This window comes from Henckelia pumila, chromosome 4 (genome assembly GCF_033568475.1).
Source record: "Henckelia pumila isolate YLH828 chromosome 4, ASM3356847v2, whole genome shotgun sequence".
In the NCBI taxonomy this organism is placed as follows: Eukaryota; Viridiplantae; Streptophyta; class Magnoliopsida; order Lamiales; family Gesneriaceae; genus Henckelia; species Henckelia pumila.
In genome coordinates this window covers 3,145,604-3,167,896 of record NC_133123.1, presented here as the reverse complement: position 1 = coordinate 3,167,896, position 22,293 = coordinate 3,145,604, and the positions used below count along the sequence as shown (strand labels likewise).

The 22,293-nt window shown below is 35.1% G+C and overlaps 5 protein-coding genes across 7 annotated transcripts; 4 read left to right on the top strand and 1 right to left on the bottom strand.

The window, feature by feature from the left end:
* Positions 1 to 837: 837 nt before the first annotated feature.
* On the top strand, positions 838 to 3,387 carry LOC140865251 (protein transport protein sft2). 2 transcript variants are annotated; one of them, XM_073269822.1, is made up of 5 exons: positions 838 to 1,167; positions 2,145 to 2,412; positions 2,496 to 2,600; positions 2,714 to 2,820; positions 3,168 to 3,387. In XM_073269822.1, the coding sequence occupies exons 1-5, from the start codon at positions 968 to 970 to the stop codon at positions 3,172 to 3,174; spliced, it is 687 nt and encodes a 228-aa protein (XP_073125923.1). In that variant the 5' UTR covers positions 838 to 967; the 3' UTR covers positions 3,175 to 3,387. The 2 variants fall into 2 exon arrangements, with proteins under 2 accessions (XP_073125923.1, XP_073125924.1); XM_073269823.1 differs by lacking the exon at positions 3,168 to 3,387 and having other exon boundaries at positions 2,714 to 2,996.
* A 3,260-nt stretch (positions 3,388 to 6,647) lies between these two features.
* Positions 6,648 to 10,462, top strand: LOC140865015 (uncharacterized). The gene is made up of 2 exons (XM_073269498.1): positions 6,648 to 9,819; positions 9,905 to 10,462. The coding sequence occupies exons 1-2, from the start codon at positions 6,981 to 6,983 to the stop codon at positions 10,360 to 10,362; spliced, it is 3,297 nt and encodes a 1,098-aa protein (XP_073125599.1). The 5' UTR covers positions 6,648 to 6,980; the 3' UTR covers positions 10,363 to 10,462.
* An 858-nt stretch (positions 10,463 to 11,320) lies between these two features.
* Positions 11,321 to 11,831, top strand: LOC140866697 (histone H4). The gene has a single exon (XM_073271730.1). The coding sequence runs from the start codon at positions 11,356 to 11,358 to the stop codon at positions 11,665 to 11,667; it is 312 nt and encodes a 103-aa protein (XP_073127831.1). The 5' UTR covers positions 11,321 to 11,355; the 3' UTR covers positions 11,668 to 11,831.
* A 1,247-nt stretch (positions 11,832 to 13,078) lies between these two features.
* LOC140866469 (uncharacterized protein At1g08160) lies at positions 13,079 to 14,936 on the bottom strand. Its single transcript, XM_073271459.1, has one exon. The coding sequence runs from the start codon at positions 14,520 to 14,522 to the stop codon at positions 13,776 to 13,778; it is 747 nt and encodes a 248-aa protein (XP_073127560.1). The 5' UTR covers positions 14,523 to 14,936; the 3' UTR covers positions 13,079 to 13,775.
* Positions 14,937 to 18,840: 3,904 nt separating this feature from the next.
* On the top strand, positions 18,841 to 21,401 carry LOC140864473 (uncharacterized protein At4g26485-like). 2 transcript variants are annotated; one of them, XM_073268674.1, is made up of 3 exons: positions 18,841 to 19,134; positions 19,971 to 20,169; positions 20,527 to 21,401. In XM_073268674.1, the coding sequence occupies exons 1-3, from the start codon at positions 18,963 to 18,965 to the stop codon at positions 21,245 to 21,247; spliced, it is 1,092 nt and encodes a 363-aa protein (XP_073124775.1). In that variant the 5' UTR covers positions 18,841 to 18,962; the 3' UTR covers positions 21,248 to 21,401. The 2 variants fall into 2 exon arrangements, with proteins under 2 accessions (XP_073124775.1, XP_073124776.1); XM_073268675.1 differs by having other exon boundaries at positions 19,215 to 20,169.
* Positions 21,402 to 22,293: the final 892 nt, after the last annotated feature.

The window sequence follows — 22,293 nt, the reverse complement described above, 5'->3', positions numbered from 1 at the left end:
AATCCGCAAGATATTGTAGATTCTCGAGATTTAATCTTTCTAAAGTAGTCATCAGATAGTGTTTTTCTATGATACTTCCTTTATAAGATTAATCATCATTTCATCATCAGTTAAAGGTTTTTGAATCATTTTGGTTTTACCTTTCTGATACAACAGAGGTTCGGTACCAAACGAGAGTGGTAACCTTCCTCCTGTATTTCCCTTTCTAGAACTAGAAGTGTGTTCTAGATTTAAGATTTTGGTTTGAAGATCCGTTATAGTTACAAGAATTTCTTCTTATTTCTTAAGGATTTCTCCAATCTGCTGAGGTATTTCATACAGCTGATTACTGTAATATTGCATCGTCTTTTGAATTTCTCTAAGATCTCTGGAGAGTTTAGAGGAATCTGGCGTGATCTCAAAAAATTGAGAATTAGAAATCATATTTATTAATTTCTTCAAAGAGTATATAAGACCTAAGTCTCTTTAAGTTTTGTAAAGAATCTATTTTAAATAGATTCACTTGTTTTTGGAATTTTATATAAATGAAATCCTTCTGGTTCAAACTCTCGTTTGAATCCATGGTTTGTTGAAAGTCTCTCCCTCAACAAAGAAAAGTATGAATTAATGAATAATATAAAGTCTGAAAAAAATTACCTAGGCTTCGATACTATTTTAGCCATTGAGAAATGTTTAAACAAAATATTAATATAAGGATAATATAAAAAATTTTTAGTTTGGAGTACATATCATAAAAACTTTTTATAAAAAGAGGGACGTATTGTCCAAAAAAAAAAAAAAAAAGGTGTCAGTATATTTGTGGGAACCGTTATAATCATTAATTATCCTGCGTAAAAAACCAAAATTGAACACAATCCAAATATCCAATCTTAAGGCTTAAGGGATAGACCAAGCGATCTGCTTCCAGTTATTGTATCAAACATTTTTGAACGCGGATTCTGATCTCCGAAAGCGGATCCGTAGTACAATGCAGAATTGGTTTTCAGGGGGTGTTCGTGAGAATGAAATCCAGCAGAAGCCCTCCTCCTCTCTGCTGGCGGATTGGAATTCGTACGCAGCCTCCAAATCCCCCGACGAGAGTAGCAGCGGCGGCTCTCTCGTCGGTGTGTTCGACATCGAATCCGCTGTCAGATCCGCTAACGACACCGTCTCCGGCACCTTCAGTGTGTAAGCTTCCTTGCTTTCAGGAGTCTTATCATCCGTCGCAGGGTTTATCACGGGTTTTGTGTCGATTCGTCCTTTATTTATTTTTCGATTCAGTCATTTGCTCGAGCTTATGTGATTTGTAGCTAGGATTGGTCTTTGCCACGCCGTTTTTTTCATATCAATGACAATTTGGTTGGCTGAACATCTGATTGTAAATTAAACACGACCGTGGGAATGCTTCATTTAGTTTCACTACTTTCAGAATCGAATAGCCAACAGAGTGCAAACATAAGTACACTCTTGTTGGCATCGGGCTTCAATTTTCCATAAAAAGTAATGCTTAGACCGGTTTGAGATGATGATAGCTTGTTTTTCCAGGACTTCGCAGGTTACAGTGTGGTTGGAGAACAAATCCACTAGATAAGTGTAGAATCCAATTGTTTAAACTTATCACTCTAGCGTTTTGGTTACAGATATCGAATCCCATTTGCAGCCTGTTAATCACTAGAGGTATTAGAAAGTAGGATTTTAATCATTAAATCAGTTATAAGTTTCATTGAAAGCCGATGATGAGGAGACAGATGGATTGGTCATTGGACAGCTAAGTTTGACAAGGCATGTCAAGCAAGTGTTGGAGGAACCTCTGTTTGTCTATATATGGTTCGAATCTGATTATAAATTCATATAATCGGTATGTGGCTGATCGAGTCGTCCATAATCATATTGTGTTTGCGTGATAATTTGAGATGGATTTTCAGCTATCCGTTTTCTTGGAAACTGTGGTGTTCTGGGATGTGGAAATTATGTGCCAAGGGTGCAACAAGTTCTGGGATGCGAGTGTTTGAATAGATTCTTCAAGGATTGTATAAATTGGAATTTCAATGTCAAGAGTTTAAATGTTAGCTTTTACAGTGTAAAACATAAATTAGCACTGAGGAACTAGGAAGAACATTTTGACTCATTTTGTCATCTGATCATTCGTGCAATCTTCTGTACAGGGTTTCTAAAGGAGTAAGAGATATACCAGGAAATTTCCAGTCCGCCACTAGTTACATCCCTTCAGGGAAAGCACTCGTGTATTTTGGCTTATTCTTGGCTAGTGGAGTCTTCTTTGTGTTCATAGCATTCAGTTTATTTCTTCCGGTCATTGCGTTGGTGCCTCAGAAGTTTGCTATCTGTTTTACTATTGGTTGTGCCTTCATCATCGGGTCCTTTTTTGCCCTCAAAGGTCCAAAGAATCAGTTTGACCACATGACATCAAAGGAGGTGTGCTAAATTACTGTGTACAAAAATTTAATTTTGTCACCTGGAGTTGAAACTTTTCTAATGCATCTGCATTTTTCTGTCAGAGGCTTCCTTTTACGTTAGCATTCATTGGCTGCATGGTTGGGACCATTTATGTCTCTATGGTACTTCATAGTTATCTTCTATCTCTGTCCTTTTCTTTGTTTCAGGTATTAACTCCTTTCTAGTGTGAGCTTCAGATGTTAATTCGTTTAGTTTTTATGCTTAATTATACATAAAAAATTTGATTTTTACATAATTTTGAAATGATGTTATATTGTAGGTCCTGGCACTAGCATACTATGCTATCTCTTACTTTCCTGGTGGATCTTCTGGGATGAAGTTTCTTTTATCGTATTTGACGTCTTCTATTATGAAGTGCTTTGGCAGGTGACACCTACAACCGAACTCTTGCATAACTGTTCACTGATGCTTAATGTCAAAATTTTCTTAGCAATACCATATAGACTAAGTGAGAGAGCATGCCAACTTTGTAGAGATGTATGATGGGACTCGGGTTTCCCATGACATTTGATTTTGGAAATTGACATCATTTTTTTCATGTACACTGGTCTGGTGTTGGGAATTTCCTATCTAATCTAACTAATATTGGGATTTGAACTGTGAAATTGGCATCGTTCTCATTTCCCCTTAAATGAAAGAAATACTTACATATGAGGTTATGAACTTCTTGTTCTCCTAACTCCTTGCATGTCTCCTACCTATGGTGAATTTAGTTCTTAACACTAATGATGGAATTGGATGGATGCATTTTCGAAGCGAAGGGATTTCTATACAAGAAGTTGCGAACACTGGCAGTATAAAACAATGATTTTTTTTGTCCTTAATAGTAAGCTCGCTGAAAATTTCATGGTTCGATAATTAACGGTTGTGATTATACTTTGTTTTTTAGTTGATAAAATTCCATTGAAATTGTGATTTTCCTTTCAGTAAGTACTAGGATTTCAAGTAGTAAGCAAAATCGTGGGACAATTCCTAAGTCCTAACTTCAGCCTTCTTATTTCCAATTTCAATGGTCCATTTCTATTTGTGAGGCAAAAGAAATAGCAGCTCGCGGGAATAAGAAATAATTTTCCTACCAAAAATCAATAATAAATGTATCTTTGAATAGTTGGAGCAAAAAGGGGATTTGTTAGGCAAAATCCCCAATCCAAGGAATGAAAGTGACAGCCGACCTTCATGGGAGACAATGATTCGGCATATACTTTGGAGCTTAGACTAGACAAATCCCAGTTTTTATGCCAAAAAAAAAAAGAAGACATCATTAGATAGCGAAAGATATATTGTTGTTAAGAAAAAAATATAAGCATAAACTCCCAAAATCCACTTGATACAGATTCAGCAAACACAAACAATCATTTGGAGCCAAATTAGTCGTTATACATATATGTTAGTTTATGATGTCAGTAGGTTTGGTATACGTGAAGGTGTTCTTAAAGATAGCAACCCAATCAAATGAAAGGCGTTGAAATTATAGTTTTCAACCATTAAAAATTGTGAATCTTTGAATGGGTTAATGAGATCATACACTAAGGATAATACCAAAATCATGCATTTGATCGTATTTTTACACATATGCGTAATTAATGATATATTGTTGTCGTAACAAATCATGTGACATTAAATCTATCATTGAGGTAATACTCATATGCTAGGTTGAATTTTACCGTTTGTAAATGCTCGATTTATAAATTTTATGAGAATAGTTATATTACAATCTCCTTATCATGTGGCTCCTCAGTCCCTCGGGAACATTCCGGTGACATATATATCTGAGACTGCATGAAACCACACAAGGGTATAATATAGAAATTAGCTGGCTGTTCGAATGCTGATGATTCGATTAACCTCCTAATAATTATATAATATACACAAACAAGAAATTAATCCTTTGATCCCTCCTCATGTGCCATTTCATGCCACTGACACCACAAATTATAAAAAAATTGATTTACCTTTCAAGTTTCATGACATGAAATGGGGGGTCACAACATGGCACGTTCTACGAATTACACTGTTTCAAATCCCATCTATCACTAATTCATACTAGCCGCAGCGCACACACTTCGTGTATAAAGTTATATATAAATATTATATTTTGTGTGTATATGTATAGCTTTATTTTTCGAAGAATTTGATTATTATTATTATTATTATTATTATTATTATTATTATTATTTGCATGCAACTTGATAATTGTGGGTTTTGTTTTCAAATTAAAGTTGATATGCCCATATTAAAAGACCACTAAAATAATCTTGTTTTACCTGCTTCAGACACTTTTGATTTAAGTGACGAAATGCATGTAGCCTTCAAAACTTATTTAGAGGGGAGAAAAAAGGGGAAAAAACTTTATTATTTTAATGGTCACTTTTTTCACAAAACGTATCTCGATAAAATGAGAGGTCAAGAAATATTAACATGGACGATGCAAATCCACACTATATGCAAGAAATGCAATTTTGACATGGTAAAAGAAAGGAAGCTACAGGTATTTTCGAGAAATTTCATGATTTTCTTCAATGTCCTAAGAATTAATGGTAATCGATTGCCACTAAAATTCTTCAATGTCCTAAGTATTTATGGTAATCGATTGTCACTAAAATTCTTGAATCTGATGAAAAATCGACAAACATCTTCCGATAAACAACCGAACTAACAAGACAACGAATAAAATTATTTACAAATTTGGTTTTCTTTTTAAAATTATACACTTTTTATGGCAATTGGCATATATCATTAGTGACGATGTATTTTGGATTGGATCGAAATTATTATTGGATGTGGCCAACCATGACCAGGAGAAAAACTTTATTAATTAATCCTTGAATCTTATCTGAACACACTTGCACTTAACCCGACTTATAACTTTATCATAGGGACCTCATATATATATATATATATTTTTAGAAAAAAAAAAGAAATATCAACCAAAAACTGCAGAAGGGCAACTATAATATTTAATACCAACATTTTCACCTATGCAGAAAAGGTAAAACCCACCTGAATTTTGTGCCTTCAAGACATGTCTAACCATGTATAATATGTAATTAAAATATTCCACATTCAGTAATAAATTATGAACACCTTTTAACTTGACGAGATGTCTTTGAAATGAGTATCTCATTCTTGGTACAGTAACATAACTTTCCCCACAGAAAATGACTTAAATTCGTCCACCATGAAAAAAAGTCTTTGAAAAAGGATTAATTTAATAATAATAAACAACTAACATGTGGCCGAGTCATTTTCTTTCATTAGAAACTGGACCTGACTCTTCTATATTAACATAACATGGCTTCCTCCACATTTATATATTGAAATCAATAGAGATTTAATGAGTTAGCTGCTAATGGTCCATTTGATTAATATGGCGTAACTGTCCACAATATGGTTTTTAAATGCCAAATTATAAATAACATTAAGTTTCACCAGATGTAGTGTAACTCCCCACAATAAATGCCAACTTTATTTGACTAACATTTAACAAAAACTTTTACCCTATTTACTTTTCTATACAATTATACAATTTTCTTAGCTAAACAATATATGTTTATTTAAAAATTATTCAATTTGCTTCATATGACAGAAAATGAACACATACTTTTGGAGCAAGAAATCTACAGAAATTGATTGGGAAGATGAGGTGAGGTTTAATTATTAGCTACAAAATCCATCATGAGTTGTGTAATAAGAAAAATTAAAAGTATTTAACATATTAAATTTAAAATTATTTATAGTTTTAAATTTTTTTATTATTTGAACTTTGAAGGGTGAATATGGTACTCTACTCGTTGTGTTAAATTAAATTAAATATCATGTGGTTGTTATGCCACTTGTAAATTAAATGTGCATTAAATAATCCAGAGTAATCAAGGGTGACAACATCATATAGAGAAAAGGTAGATAAAAGAAACAATGAAATAACTTGATTAACACATTTGAGACGAGCTTTTAAACTTGAGAAGTAATTATAACGAATACTCTCAATCGTCTTTATATTTTTTTCAACATATATATTTTTATGAAAAAAAAATGGTAGAATACATAATTAGAAACGATATCGATCCGTTTTTTTTACATAGGACATGCAGCATCATCAACCAAATCTTTTTTTTAAACGATTAGTCTTCTTGCTGCTTATTATGTTCCTTCCCTCCAAAGAATACTAATTAAGACAAGCAATAATAATTTAATGATTCTAATTCTTGGAGGGATTACTACAAATAGATTTAGTGCTACAATATCATGTCTTGTCTAAACTTTTTTGGGTTCAATGACAGAAGAAGAAGAAGAAGATAGGCCAATACAACTAATAGTACCCAAATTAATAATTATAACTTTAATGAATCCAAAAGAACCAATCTGCATCACAATCTTCACCATTTACCAAATTCCAAATAATTTAGCAAATAAAAAAATCAAAGTGTCCCTGGATCCAGATCTTGTGCTTTTCAGCTATAAACAAAACATGGGGTTCCCCCCTCAGCAATCCCAAAGAACTGATCACCTGCTCTTTACTTGCAGAAATGCCTGCACACTTGAGAAATCACCACTTCACTTTTCCTAACAAGAATATCTTCTCTTACACCTTTCTACTTATTATCACAAGCTCTCTTCTCTTCTCTTCTTGTTTCTGCATTGACCAGCAGGGACAAGCTCTGTTAGCATGGAGGAATTCGTTGAATGCATCGACGAATGTTCTTCGATCTTGGAATTCTTTGGACCAACATCCCTGCAAATGGTTTGGGATATATTGCAACTCGAATGGAGATGTGGAGAAGGTAATCTTGAAAGAAGTAAACTTGCAAGGTCCATTGCCTTCTACTTTTCAATCCCTCAAGTTCTTGAACACTCTTGTTCTTTCATCTGTGAACCTAACCGGCACGATCCCAAAGGAGATGGGAGGCTACAATGAGCTGGTTGTGATTGATATAAGTGATAATGCGATATCCGGGGATGTTCCGGTTGAGATTTGCGGGTTAAGTAAGCTGCAAGAGTTGTCTCTCAATACCAATCTTTTGAATGGTGGCATTCCTTTTGAAATAGGAAATCTCTCCAGTCTTAAGAGTCTTATGCTCTTTGACAATCAGCTCAGCGGCGAGATTCCGAAGAGCATAGGGAAAATGAGCAATCTTGAGGTGTTTAGAGCAGGTGGGAATCAAAATCTCAAGGGTGAATTGCCTTGGGAGATTGGAAACTGCAGCAACTTGGTCGTGCTTGGCTTTGCTGAAACGGGGATTTCCGGTAGTTTACCGTCGTCGATAGGGATGCTGAAGAGGCTACAAACAATAGCAATATACACATCTTTGTTGTCTGGTTCCATCCCAGAGAGTATTTGCAATTGCAGTGATATGCAGAATTTGTACTTGCATCAAAATTCAATCACAGGTTCGATTCCAAGGCGAATAGGGGAGCTCAAAATGCTTCGGAACCTACTGCTATGGCAAAACAGCATTGTTGGCACAATACCATCAGATATAGGGAGCTGCAGTGATTTAAGGATCATAGATTTGTCTGAGAATCTGTTGACAGGAAGCATACCAACCAGTTTTGGACGCGTTTTCGGGCTCGAGGAACTGCAGCTGAGTGGCAATCAATTATCAGGTACCATACCCACGGAGGTAACAAACTGTACAGCTCTGACTCATTTGGAAGTTGATAACAATGGAATTTCAGGGCAAATCCCAGCTCAGATCGGCAAACTAACAAAGTTGATACTGTTTTTTGCCTGGAAGAACAACTTAACTGGCAGTATCCCAGAATCTTTATCTAATTGTGAGAATCTCCAAGCTCTTGATCTTTCTTACAATAAGCTCTTTGGTCCAATCCCAAGAAAGATTTTTGCATTAACAAACCTGACAAAACTTCTTTTAATTTCCAACAATTTGTCAGGATTTATACCACCTGACGTTGGAAACTGTACTAGTCTGTACAGGTTCAGGGTAAGCTATAATAGTCTGGGGGGTACTGTTCCATTAGAAATTGGAAACTTGAAAAGTTTAAATTTTTTGGATATGGGTAACAATCAACTTGAGGGGGGAATTCCTCCTTCGATTTCTGGCTGCGAAAACCTTGAGTTTCTTGATCTTCACTCTAATGCACTCATGGGACCTTTGCCAGATGAGTTCCCCAAAAATCTGCAGTTTGTGGACGTTTCAGACAATAGGCTAACAGGCACACTCTCTCCTAAAATCGGTTCCCTAACCGAGCTAACCAAGTTTAGCATTGGCAAAAATCAGTTTTCTGGCTATATTCCATCTGAGATCATGTCCTGCAATAAGCTACAGTTACTTGATCTTGGAGACAATGCTTTTTTTGGTTATATTCCCAGAGAGTTGGGCCGACTTCCATCACTCGAAATCACCCTCAACCTAAGCTGTAACCGATTCACGGGCGAGGTTCCATTTGAATTTTCAAATCTTGACAAACTAGGAGTTCTTGATCTGTCCTACAACAAACTCTCAGGAACTCTTGAAGTTCTCAAAAACCTTCAAAACCTCGTCTCCCTCAACGTGTCGTTTAATGATTTCTCCGGTGAGTTGCCCAACACCCCATTCTTTCACCAGCTGCCTCCCAGCGACCTTGCAGGTAACAAAAATCTTTACATCCTCAATGGAGTCATCTCTCCAGCAGACAGCACACAGACTTCTCTACACGCCAAATCTACAATGATGATGGCTATGACAATCCTTGTCAGCACCGGTGTCGTGCTCATGCTGCTAGGTACATACTTATTGGTAAGAATCCACAATGACAAAGCTAAATCCATGGAAGCCAAAACTTGGGAGATTACATTTTATCAAAAGATGGAATTCTCAATAGATGACATGGTACAGAATCTCACACCTTCTAATGTCATTGGGACCGGAAGCTCTGGTGTCGTGTACAAGGTAACAGTGCCTAATGGGATGACATTAGCTGTGAAAAAGATGTGGTCATCTGATGAATCTAAAGCTTTTAATTCCGAAATCCGGACGCTTAGTTCAATCAGGCACAAGAACATTGTTCGGCTTCTAGGTTGGGGTTCCAACGGCACAGTAAAGTTGCTGTTTTACGATTATCTTCCAAATGGAAGTTTGAGTTCACTTCTTCATGGCGTCGGCAAGGGCTGGGCCGAGTGGGAGGCCAGATACGAGGTCATATTAGCAGTAGCGCATGCTCTTGAGTACTTGCATCACGGATGCGCTGTCCCTATCATGCATGGTGATGTCAAAGCCATGAATGTGCTTTTAGGCCCTAACATGGAGCCATATCTTGCTGACTTTGGGCTGGCAAGGTTTGTCAATGGTGAAACTGATCCTATAGGGACTTCAAAACAGAACCAAAGGCCTCATTTGGCTGGTTCTTATGGTTACATTGCACCAGGTAGGTTATAAATTTTTGGTTGAAGAAAACTACTGAAAAATCTATTACTAACCAGTAATTTTTTTTTTTATCACTTTCATTGTAGAACATGCTTCGACGCAGCACGTCACAGAAAAGAGCGACGTCTACAGTTTTGGGGTCGTCCTCTTGGAGGTGCTGACAGGGAGGCACCCATTAGACCCAACATTGCCAGATGGTGCACATTTGGTTCAATGGGTTCACAACCACATGCAGCAGAGCACGCACGAACCAGTCGATGTCTTGGACCAAAGGCTAAGAGGAAGGAGTGACACTGAGATACATGAAATGCTACAAACACTGGCCGTCGCGTTCCTGTGCCTCAGCACACGTCCAGATGATCGTCCAATGATGAAAGATGTGGTAGCAATGCTAACAGAAATCCGGCACGTGGACCTTGTGAAACCGGACAACGACATCTTGAAGGGAAGCGTATCAGGCACTCATAATACACCTCCTCCTAAGAAGATGGCTTCTCAGGGGTCCTCTTCCTGCTCTTTTGATTTCTCTGTTGATAATGTATGAAAAACAATGCATCTTAGTTTGATTATAGTGGATGAGTATCTTCTTGTGAAGGTGGATTGTACATGTTTTCCATGTGATAATCCATTGCTACAACTTACAATCAAATAAAAAAATGGCACATCTCATATTCCTTTGGCCTAATATTAGTGAGTTTATTGTGCAAACAAAATTTCTAACTTCCTAAAAGGTGTTTAAAAAAAAAAAAACCTTCCTAAAGGCCTAAAGGCAAATGTGAAGGCACTAGTCAGGCATGCCAATAGAAGCAAGAAACAATATTATCCCTATTCATTTTTTTTTTGTTATTTATCAATATTATTATGCCACTGGCATTTGAGCCCTGAAAATTTTGAAATCATCATTTTACTCCTTTAAAATTTAAATAATTATCATATTGTATTTATTCTATAATAGTGTACTAATCTTTATATAAAGAATTGATCAATTAAAGTAAATTTGGCATAAATTTATTTTAGAAAGAAACAATGCATGCAACCAGGCACTAATTCATAGTATTTATTAAAGTTAAACATACTTTATAAAAACATCTTCAAATTTTAAAATTAAAGTTAATAATTTTTAAAATTGAAATAATTTCACTATTTCTGTTTCATTAACACAGGCATTAGGTGAATATCCACTCGAGTAAAATAAAATCATGTCTTTTATTGGGCGTTTTTATTTTTAAATAAAAAATTTAATTGTCTAGCCCGCCAAAGGAAATTTTGGGCGCTTAACTGGCCCGGCAGGAATTTAAAAGGGCGCTGTTCAAAAGAGAATTAAATTAAATTGAAAAATAAAATTGGATCCTTACCAAATTGATCAGACGTTTTTCAACCGTCGATGAGTCTATCAACGGCTGAGAAACTACATGACTCGGATCGCTGATTGTAGCACATCTCCAGATTTCTATAAAATCTCCCCCACATCACAACTGACAGCACAATTGCTTCAATCGATCTTTTCTCTCTGCTACAGAAACCCTAATTCGAAGATATGTCTGGGAGAGGAAAAGGTGGCAAGGGTTTGGGAAAGGGTGGAGCAAAGCGACACCGCAAGGTTCTGAGAGACAATATCCAGGGCATCACCAAGCCGGCGATTCGGCGCCTGGCTCGTCGTGGTGGAGTTAAGCGCATCAGCGGCCTGATTTACGAGGAGACTCGTGGTGTACTCAAGATCTTCCTCGAGAATGTCATTCGTGATGCTGTTACTTATACTGAGCACGCTCGCCGCAAGACGGTGACGGCCATGGATGTCGTCTACGCGCTCAAGAGGCAAGGTCGCACTCTCTACGGCTTTGGAGGTTAAGAAAATGGGAGCTTGGTGCTGGGGATTCTCGAGTTTCTGTAGATTAGGTGTTTTGGCATTGCATTAGGATTTCATCGACGGGTTGTATGTTACTGTGGCTAAATGTCAATTTCTATGTAGTTTTGCTTGTCTTGACAATCATAAATATATTTCTGTTTCCTTGATACCTCTTATGTTATTTTAGTTCGAGTGCACTAGTGGGTTTGTGATTTATCTTGCTTTCGATTTTAATTAGATATATCCATATGATTATGCCCATCTTTTTGTGAAATGGAAGATAATCAGGAATTTGATTTTTTATTAAGTTTACGCCAAAACCATTCTAAACTTTTATCTCGCTTATTGACTTGATTGGAGAACGATTAACACTTCCACCCATTGAAAATTCCCTTCTTCAGCAATTGGAACGATTTTTATTCCAAACCCTGTAGAATCTCAGGTGAGACAGAGAAATGTTGTGATAATAGAAATGTTATCTTGAGGTAGGTTTTGACTTCTGATTCAGCCTCTGCTAACAATGTGGCTGTTCTGCTAGATGAGGGATTTTGAGGTTGGTGTGTAGTTGAGATTACGAGGGTGTTGCCTGATTGTGTTGTCCTTGTTGGGTTTAAGCAAAGGTTCAGATAAGAAATAATTCTCAGCTTTTCTTTCACAAAATTTTAAATTTTGTGAATGAAAAGCTGAGAAATGTTTTTTACAAGCTCTCCCAAACATTTCTAAGGCCTTGGAGTTGTGTTTTCTTGTGTGGCGAGCTTCATGCAAAAGAAAGCTTTTGCCCTTTGTTTGAGCTGAAGAAGCTGTTGAAAATTCTAATTTGGAAATGAAGGTTGGTGAAAATGATGCATATCTGACACGTTAAAGTAAAATAATTTCAATGAAAATTCAGAAATGTGAGTTTTATGGGAATTTGGGGATGATAATTAAAGGGATACTAGAGAAAGAACTTTGGCTAATTGAATTTTTGCTTCTATATGAGCTAAGCTTTTTCCTTCAGGACTCTTTATTAAAGGAAGTTTTAGAAACAATTAATTAATGGTTGGTTTTGGTTTCTATATTTGCACTTTACAGTTACTAGCCCTCCTGGAATTATTGATGCTGGTTTATATGCAATGTGTTATGTCATATGTGTTGCTAAACAGTGTCTTTGTCATCTTGAGCACGTGTTATTCATCAATGGTTGCTGTATGTGTGATTCAATACATTTTATTTTAGCTTTCAATTTTTTACTCTGTAAATTGTTTCGATGGTTCATTGTACTCTTATTTTCTGATTTTCGCTGTTAGTAATCTTTGGCTTGCTAGTATTTGGGACACTTTTTGGTTGAGTTGCATGCTGATCTTTTATGGAGACTGGCTGCATGACAACTTTGTATCTATATATAAGAAAGCTGAGGCGAACATTAAAGGCCATGAAGTATTTATATATAAAATGACAAGTTAATGAAGATTATTTTTATCTATACGGAAAATTTGCCTTCTACGGAAAATTTGCCTTCAACACCCTGAATCTTGCAGGTAGAAAGAAGTTGTGACTGGATAAGCTTATACGCGAACTTATCCTGAATCACACGCAGTGATACTGATGGATTCTATGTAACATGTTCTCGGTATATCTGAGCGCTTGATAATGCCACCCTTCCTCTAATACAGTGATTTCACTTTTAAATTTGAAGAAATGGATTCAATCAATGGATCAAGCAGTGAAACACATTGAATGACGTCTGCATGCAATCATCCTCTTCAATAATATCTCAGCTGAGGCTGAATGAGTATACTCGCTGCTTTACTGCCATAGCCAATAAATGCATAATCTCTTGGATGAAGAAAGTCTATGCTCTGATTTTTTGATGATCTGGTGCATAATTGTGTTGCCATGTGATCTATAGGCGAGGAACAGTATTTGAAATCTCCAGGTTAGTTGAAACTCTTTTCATCTTTTTGCCACAATTAGAAAACACTTGTGTAACACTTTTAGGTTGCTTTGCAGATCTCCATACCATTTTATCATTTGAAAAGTATTAATATTAAAACCATAGCTGATAGCTTAGATCAAAGCCTCATAAATGCACAAGAAAGAAGTAGGAGTGAGGAGTACATTCTTCCTTTCTCTTATCTCTTGGTTCTGCAGCTGTGGGTTAATAATACACCATTAGGTGGGCTCGTCATCTCTAACTGGCAATTCCCATGCAACCAATAAGAGTAATGAACCATACCCAGTTTAACTCTAACTCTGAAAGTCCCTTTTACGTTATAGACAACTCTGTTCCCCTGCTCCTGCTTTTGAAGTTCCAGAGACTGGTTTAGCGGCAGATGCACCAAGCTTGATAGCAAATGGACCGATAAAAAGCGTGCTTCTCCAGGATTCTGACTGAAGGGTTGAAGAACTTGGCTAGCTATCGGATTCTCTGAAAAACAGAGCTCGATATACAGGTACTCAAATCTAACATTTAATTTCCGATTTGGGTTCGAAAAATTAGCAAGAAATACTATGTCACCATTTAGAATCTCTGGGGAATCGAAGTAGATAGCATTAAGACTTGCTGCTGGAGTGTCGAAAACTGGACTTTTCGGTTTGATAGCGACAAAAATGATTAAAGTAGCAATACCAAAGAAGATGAGAAGTACACTAAATATCAAACATAGGATTGCACCACACCATACAATTGGATTAGTTCTTCGAGGTTGCCGGAGAATCGGTTGCTCTCTTGTTCTGAGCTTTCTACTATATGGTAAAGCCTCTGGTGACAAATCCAGATGATTCTTGGCTTGGTTAGATGACACAATTTGATAAAGAGGAGATGGTTTTGTTTGCTTGAGGGTAGGTGTGTAGGGGGGTGGTGGTGGGAGGGGACGCATTTTTTGAGAATAAATTCAAGAAAATCTTATGTATGAAGAAATGAGAAAGGAAAACGAAGATGATTGTTAATTATTGAATGAAGTTGGAGGTGGGGTGAGGTATGTTAGTAAAGTCGGGAAAAAGAAGCTTTCAAATGTTAGTGGGGGCCAAATACTTCTTTAAATTGAAACAAAAGGAGATGAATATGGGATCTAAAGTTTATACGCCATAGATTTATGGGTTGGAATTGTTTCTTTTACACGAGCCCCATGGTAAAAAGAAGTGTTAGGGCACTAACTACACAATTATATATATTTCAATTGCATCATGATTCATTAGTTATAAATTAATGCATGGCGCAAAGGATAAAAAAAGATAAAAAGAAAATGCCCTGACAAAGAACTTGTGCAACTTTGCACTTTCTTGGAATTCTAACGAGGAAGAATCTGGACGGTCAAATGTTCATCCAAATCTACGGCGTGTTGTAGATGATGCATTACGGGTAGTGCTATTACCTTTTTGTGATAGGGTTTTTGCTTAGCCATTAAGAAAATACCTCAAAACGCAGGCTGTGAGCTATAGATTAGGTAAAAGGTTCTGTGGGTGTGTTTGAGTGTTTAATTTATTAAAAGGATGCAGTTATGTGGTCACATGTGTTTTATAATTATGTATTTTATCATTAAACCAGCATGTTTCTTCCTTTGGATTTAAAATTGTTTTGGTGCGCATAAAAGTTGGCTCTGATTATTTACCATATTCAATTACTTGTTAGAAGATCATAATGATGAAAGTCATAATCACTTGTAAAATTCATTTTAAATCTCTAATTTCAAATTTTGAAGTTGATTTTGGGGCAAAGATTAATTCAAGTATGGGCGAAATGATCACTCACACTCCAAAATTGAAAAACCGCCTTCGGGCTATGCTTTGGTACCAAGGGCAGAATGACTCGTTCACATGTGAAAATGCTCGACTTTATCGTAAGAGACTGATGAAGTTCATCACGGATTTTCGATCTGATATAAGGATGCCCCAACTTCCTGTTTTTGTGGTACGTAACATATGTGTTGTGATATTTAAATTCAATTAACTACCCACAATTATTTTGTATATATTTATAAATGCTAGCTGTTGTTTGAAGGGGGTGATTGCAAGTGGTCTGGGAAGATACAAGGAGAAGATACGGGAAGCTCAGATATATGGAAATACAACTTAGAAATGTGATAACCGTGGATAGCAAAGGAGCGTGAAACCATTGGATGTGGTGCATCTCAGCCTCGCCGGAGCCATCGACGTCAGGGAGAGGCTCGCTTCAGCCTTCGTTCACGCTAATCTTTAATTTTTTTTCCGGTTCAGATATAATATTTGCAACATCTAAAAAAGTCGTCATAAAAATACTCCAAAATCTATTAAGATATAATGCATGTATTGAGAAATTGACTTTGATTTAATTAATCCAAAAAGCTAGTTCAAAGAGGTGAGGGTTATTATTGTGTATATTTAGGATTAGAAGTGTCAAAATGAGCTAGGTCGTCGGATTGGTCCGTTCCGTCATGCAAATTAGGTGGGTTAGGTTGGCATTTTTCCAACCCGCCTAAAAGATGGGTCGATGTGCCCCGTTTAATGATGGGTTACGATGGTTTGTGTGCACCCAATTATAGGCATAACAAGACATAACGTTGAAACCTAGACTCTGATATCATATTGAGAAATTGACTTGAACTGGGGTTGTTCTTGTGTATATTAAGGGCTTTCAGGATATTTATCTAACCGATGTGTGACACAAATTAACACACCAATAGCTCAAGATGTGAGAGTTGTCCTTGTGTATGTTAGGGACTCACTAGAATATTTACCCAACCAATATGAGACACAAATTAACTCACCAACAACATACAATCATTTATTTAGATACTCCCGTTGGGTTCAATATTTTGACGGTTTCTTGAAGAATTATATGTTTCCAATTAGGGGTGGGATCGGGTCGAGACCCGTCCCTTAACCTCCGTACCCCGATTTTCGTCCCAATAAGAATTGAGATTTTTTTTCCACCTGATCACGTACCCGAAAAGTGTCGGGACCCGAATATTCAGTTCGAGATCCCGTCGGGTAGGGAGAGGATTTTCCCAAATTTTTTTTTTAAAAAACAAATCAATGAATTTTTTTTTTTTAAAAAAAAATTATGAGAAAAATCAAACAATTTTTTAGCACATTACAAATAAAGTAAAATTTTGTTGTATATAACCATTAAGAACTAAAACATCGTTTTAGTAAAATACAAATAAACTAAAATAAATATTTGGTTAATACAATAAAAACATATAATTATTTCAAATAATAAAAAAACAAAATGAAAATTTATAAATCAACATTAATATTAAAAAATAAATATATATAAAAAAATAATTATTTGGGAGATAATTATAAAATATTAACATTAATACATATAATTATAAAAAATATTTGTATTTTTTAATTAAAAAATATTATTAATATATTCGGGTCGAAAAATCTCGTCGGAAAGAGTTGTTTATTCCAATCCTGATCCCGAAATTGATCGGGTCGGAAAAAATCCCAACCACTCGGATCGAGTAAAATTCGGGTCAAAAAAAAATTCCAGCAGAAAACGGGTTGAAAATAAAAAACAGATCGAAAATTTTGTCAATTTTTCCGGCCCTATTTCCAATATACAAAGAAATGTAGCCATTAAGCAACACAGAGGAGACAAAAAATAGAGTATTTTTCTTAATTGTTTTAAAAACCAATTTTGAATAAAGACAAAACTGGGTATGCCTCTGCTTCAAATACTGCCAGGCGATGAAAAATATTTGCTGCCTGCATTGTTATTCAAAATTTGATCTGAACCTAAAGTTGTAAGTTGTACCGGTAAAAATAAAATACTTCATTTTGCAGATGAAAAAAATGAAGTTAATAAGATCATTGCTTTAAGTAAAAATTTGCATGGAAGAAACTTATCTTATATGGTTAAAATTATTTACTTGTGACAGAAAAAAGCTAATTTTATTTACTAAAATATACAACACTAAACCGTATTATTGTAAACCTACATTCAATGTCTGTATTCATACATTTAATCTCTACAATATTATCATGTAACTCATCCATGGTACCGTGTTTACATTAATATTTTTTTATTTTAAGTAAGATGGTCAAGTAATAACAGTTTTGATCATTTTAATGGTCTAGAAAAAAAAACAATCTGATTATTTCATTAAAATTAAAAATACACAAAAATAAAAATTTAAAGATTATTACCCCCACTTTCCAAATTATTTCACCGTGTTTTTTTAAACTATCCATGTTCCACTAATGAGAAGTAATTCATAATAACAAAAAAAATATTATATTTATATAATATTTGTATTATAGAACACACTCAACATATGTGAGTTTCTGCTAATTTAATTATTTACAAGTTTGCCTCATGCAACTTTGTTTCTTTGGGTAGACCTTTAGTGTGACGTCTCAACTTTCAAGGAATATGAGTCGGGTTTATCTATATTTGTAATAAAAAATAATATATTCGATATAAAAAGTAATATTCTTTTATGTGTGTTAGGTTTAGTCATATATTCGTTTTATAAAATTGAGTGAGAAGATATCACGCGAGTTTTTGTGTATTTTTTAATTTGAAAGAAGATGGTTAGAATCGAATATGAAAATTGAAATCTAATATTAAATTTGAATTTTTTTGTGTTAGATAGAGAAGACAATCAATATGCAACTTTTTTTATGACATTGAAATATATAGTCGTTATCTTATAGTGCACACTGAGTAAACTTTTGAATTAATATAATAGACTGCAAATCACGCTAGTCAAATAAACAACACAAGACATGTTTGTTGTTGTGTGAGTGTGACGAACTAATCCAAAACAATATCAGTAAAAAAACCAAACACTTGATAACATATCAAAAATTTACCTACTCCATTAATTTAAACATTTTCAAATACATGCTACTTTATTTCGACACAGAAGATATTTGACTTTGCTAAAAAAAAAAAAGAAAGATATTTGACTACAAATAAGAATAATTTTTTGTGGCGATGAATTTGAAAATATTGATGAATATTTATTACTATATATAATACAAGGCCAATTATTTGAAGTCACAGTGTAGTTTTGGAATTATGTAAAACTTCTTCCATCTTCTCAAATTAAGCACAATTTTTTTTATTGTTTATATCCCATTAAGTAATCTATCATTGCCCATGGAAGTTAACTTTTCTTTCATTTTACAATTAAAAATAAAGTCTTTTTTTAAGATAAAAAAGTTTGATACAAGTCCCGTCAATCACATCAGTAGTGGAAGGAAAGCGGTTCTCTCAAGACTCACTGTTTTCAAATTATTTTTCCATGGAAAATCATAGAGGAAGAACAACACTCAACAGTTGGTGAAAAGCTTGAATCTTTTCCCTTCAAAGAATCACGTTGATAATGGCAGCCATCGAAAATGCGATGTTGGGAAGGGAAGAAAGATGGATAAAGCACTATTCTTCGGCTCATTCCATCCTCTTGGTGGGAGAAGGGGACTTCTCTTTTTCACTGTGTTTGGCTATGGCTTTTCGCTCTGCAACTAACATCGTGGCCACCACTCTGGACTCTTATGGTATTTTCTGGGCCGCTATTCTTCTGGGATTTTTTCATTCGTGATTTTTTCCTCGCGTTAACCCACATTCATTTACACAGACAGGGGCTGTTGCTTTGGCTTTATCTTGTCCGGTTGATTTTACTCACTCGTTCATTTTGGTTGTTTTGTCTGATTCTTTCTTTCTTTAAGACCATGATCGATGTTTCGGGATTTGGAGAGCAGAAGTTTAATCCATTTTTGGGAGGAAATCCAAATTCTGCATTTGGAATTGGCTCCCGTATTTGTATATATTTGATTGATATATATTTTGTTAGGTTGAGACTGTTTGATCGCAGGGCAGATGCCTTATTTCATTTGGGTCATTTGTTGAGTTTGCTCTGTTACAGCTGCATTTTGTGAGAAATATCTACTTTTGGGTCCGGTTGCAATTTCATGTCATACATTTGTTAATAACAAGTTTTGTTCTGCACGATCTAGTTTAACATGGATTAATGTGTTTTTTCATTTTTATTTTTTACCTTAGCGTGAATTAATGTTTACAACTTGGTTAAAGTTGTGCCAATGTATGTTTGATCAGTTACTAAAGGAGTATTTCTGTTATTTGCTCTATTGTATGACTTCTTTTACTTGATTCCATATTTAAGTACAAGGTTAAGATTTGGACATCTCTGTGTCCATCTCTTCCCTTAGTTTGGACATTGAATACAGTCTGTTCCTCCAGAAAGATTACAAACGATTGACTATGCCGACTTTTAAAAAATTTTATGCAATATTGTTCCAATATCGTGTTTGTTCTATCGCTTGTGTTATGTCTTAATCGGTCAAGTTTCTTTCTTGTCGAAACATGGTACCAGATCAACTGATTCAGAAATACAAGAATGCAGAAACTAATGTAAGGTATCTGGAAATCTTGGGTGGGACACTGATATATGAAGTGGATGCCACCAGCTTGAATGTTTACAGTGACCTTCAATACCAGAAATTTCACAGAATTATTTATAACTTCCCTCATGTTGGTTTCCTTGGTAGGGAAGACGATCCCACTCTTATCGAGTACGCCTCTCTTCCAGTAAAAAGTATTCCTCAGCATTATTTTCTTGGTTGATTGCTCTATTTGTTCATATATAACATCTTCGTGTGCATGAATATTCACGAGTGATCTCATAGGATTTAAAGAGCAACTATGTTCTTATGGTAGTGTGTTGCTAGCATTTAAAGAGGACACCAAACAGAATAGTTTTAGTGGTAACGAAACAAATACTAGAAATTATTATTGTAGCCTCTTAGGTTTGTTTTCAACTTTTCATGTTGCGTACTTGAATTATGTTATTGACCACTTCAAACCTGCAAAATACAACCACATTCTTCTTTTCGCGTCAGGTCTTTTGTGTTAACTAGACATGTTTACAGTATGCATAGGAAACTAGTCCGTGGATTCTTTTGGGATGCAAGAAGAATGCTGATGGTTGATGGTGAAATTCATATAAATCACAAAGTTGCGCCTCCATATAACCAGTGGAGGATTGAGGATCTTGCATGTGAGTGTGATTTGTTTCTTGTGGGGCTTCCTGTTTTCAGTATCAAGCACTATCCTGGATATCAAAACAAAAGAGGTTCGGGCGCCAATTGTGATATGCCGTTTAACCTTGGTGCGTGTAGAACCTTCAAATTCAAACTCTACCTTGGAGATGAGAGAATTCTGGAACATAGAAGTACATTGGGTTTGATTCACAAAATGCCTGCCGAGTTTCAAGAAGTTCCCATCTTGGAGCAGCATCAGGCACCACCACCACCGCTCAAGAGATTACATCCTTTGGGATATGATCATGTTCCTCAGCTTGTCAAACAACAAACGTCGAATATTCTTATATCTAACGAGTGTCATATGGTATTTGCTCCTTATCTCAAATATGTCGAGGAAACTTTCGGTAGTGAAACAAGCCATCCTCTGAATCAATCTGTTTCTGAAGCTCTGAAGACTGGATTTAGAACGTACATTTCCTCAGTTCCAGGCGCCACTTCGAGTGGTTATATTGGCATTTTGGAAGAGCTTCGTAATCTGAGCATTCATAGATCCGAAATGTTGAGACAGATGCTAGCAAATCAAGTACATGCTGATCCGCACATATGAACAAAGGAGTTATGGAACTGGTTTTGCTTTTGTCTGGGAAATACCTGTAGATCCATGATATTATGATTTGGAACAATCATTTTGATTTTGTCCGGTAAATTCCTGTAGATCCATGCTATTATGATATGCAACAATCAAATGCTTTTCTGGTTGATGGGCATTCCACACTCGCTACACCTTTCTTTTTTTCGAAGTCACTTGCAATTCAAATATAGATAGTAGTTAAATAGTGTTTGTAAACTATAAATATAAGTGATTAATATTTATACAATGAACAAGATAAATTTATGTGAATGGTTTGGTTACAAGGTGTAAGGGTGGATGAATTTGACATTATCCTAAATTACATTCAATGAATTGATTCTGATATTTAGTCAGTGTTTGCATTTCTAAAAATAAATTATTACGAATTTTTTTTTAATAAATTTGTGGAAAAAAACACATAATCACTTATATTTAGAGGTTGCAGACATTGTCTTAATATATGTTGTTATACTATGCAGAGGAAGAGCAATTCCTTGTACCATATGTGTATCGATTTACAATAAGATTTATGGATGATGAGATAGTATCTATGGGATATTATCTGAAAAAGGTACATGAAAGTGAATATTTAGCAATTCATACGACTTGTGACGTTCACATTTCTTCAGCATTTATCAATTCATACTATTTGTTGAATTTTCATTTAAATTTAGACATATATGATGTGCTACTTATGTTTTATTACATAGTTATATGAATTTCGTATTTATCGAATTACTATAGCGAATGAAATATGGAAATTGGAATGAACCGAGATCAAGACGTTAAAAATATTATTATAAATTATGTTTTTTTCTACATTTTGAATGAGATTGTAAGTTCTATACATTTAATGTATTTATTAAATTTTTTTCGCTTTCAATATTTAAATGAGAATTTATATGTTTTAAATTTTATATATATTATATATTTAATTATGCACTAAATGAATAAAAAAGAAAAATAAAATAAAATCAATCACAAACATATAAAAAATGAAAGGAAAAATAAAAATTACCTTC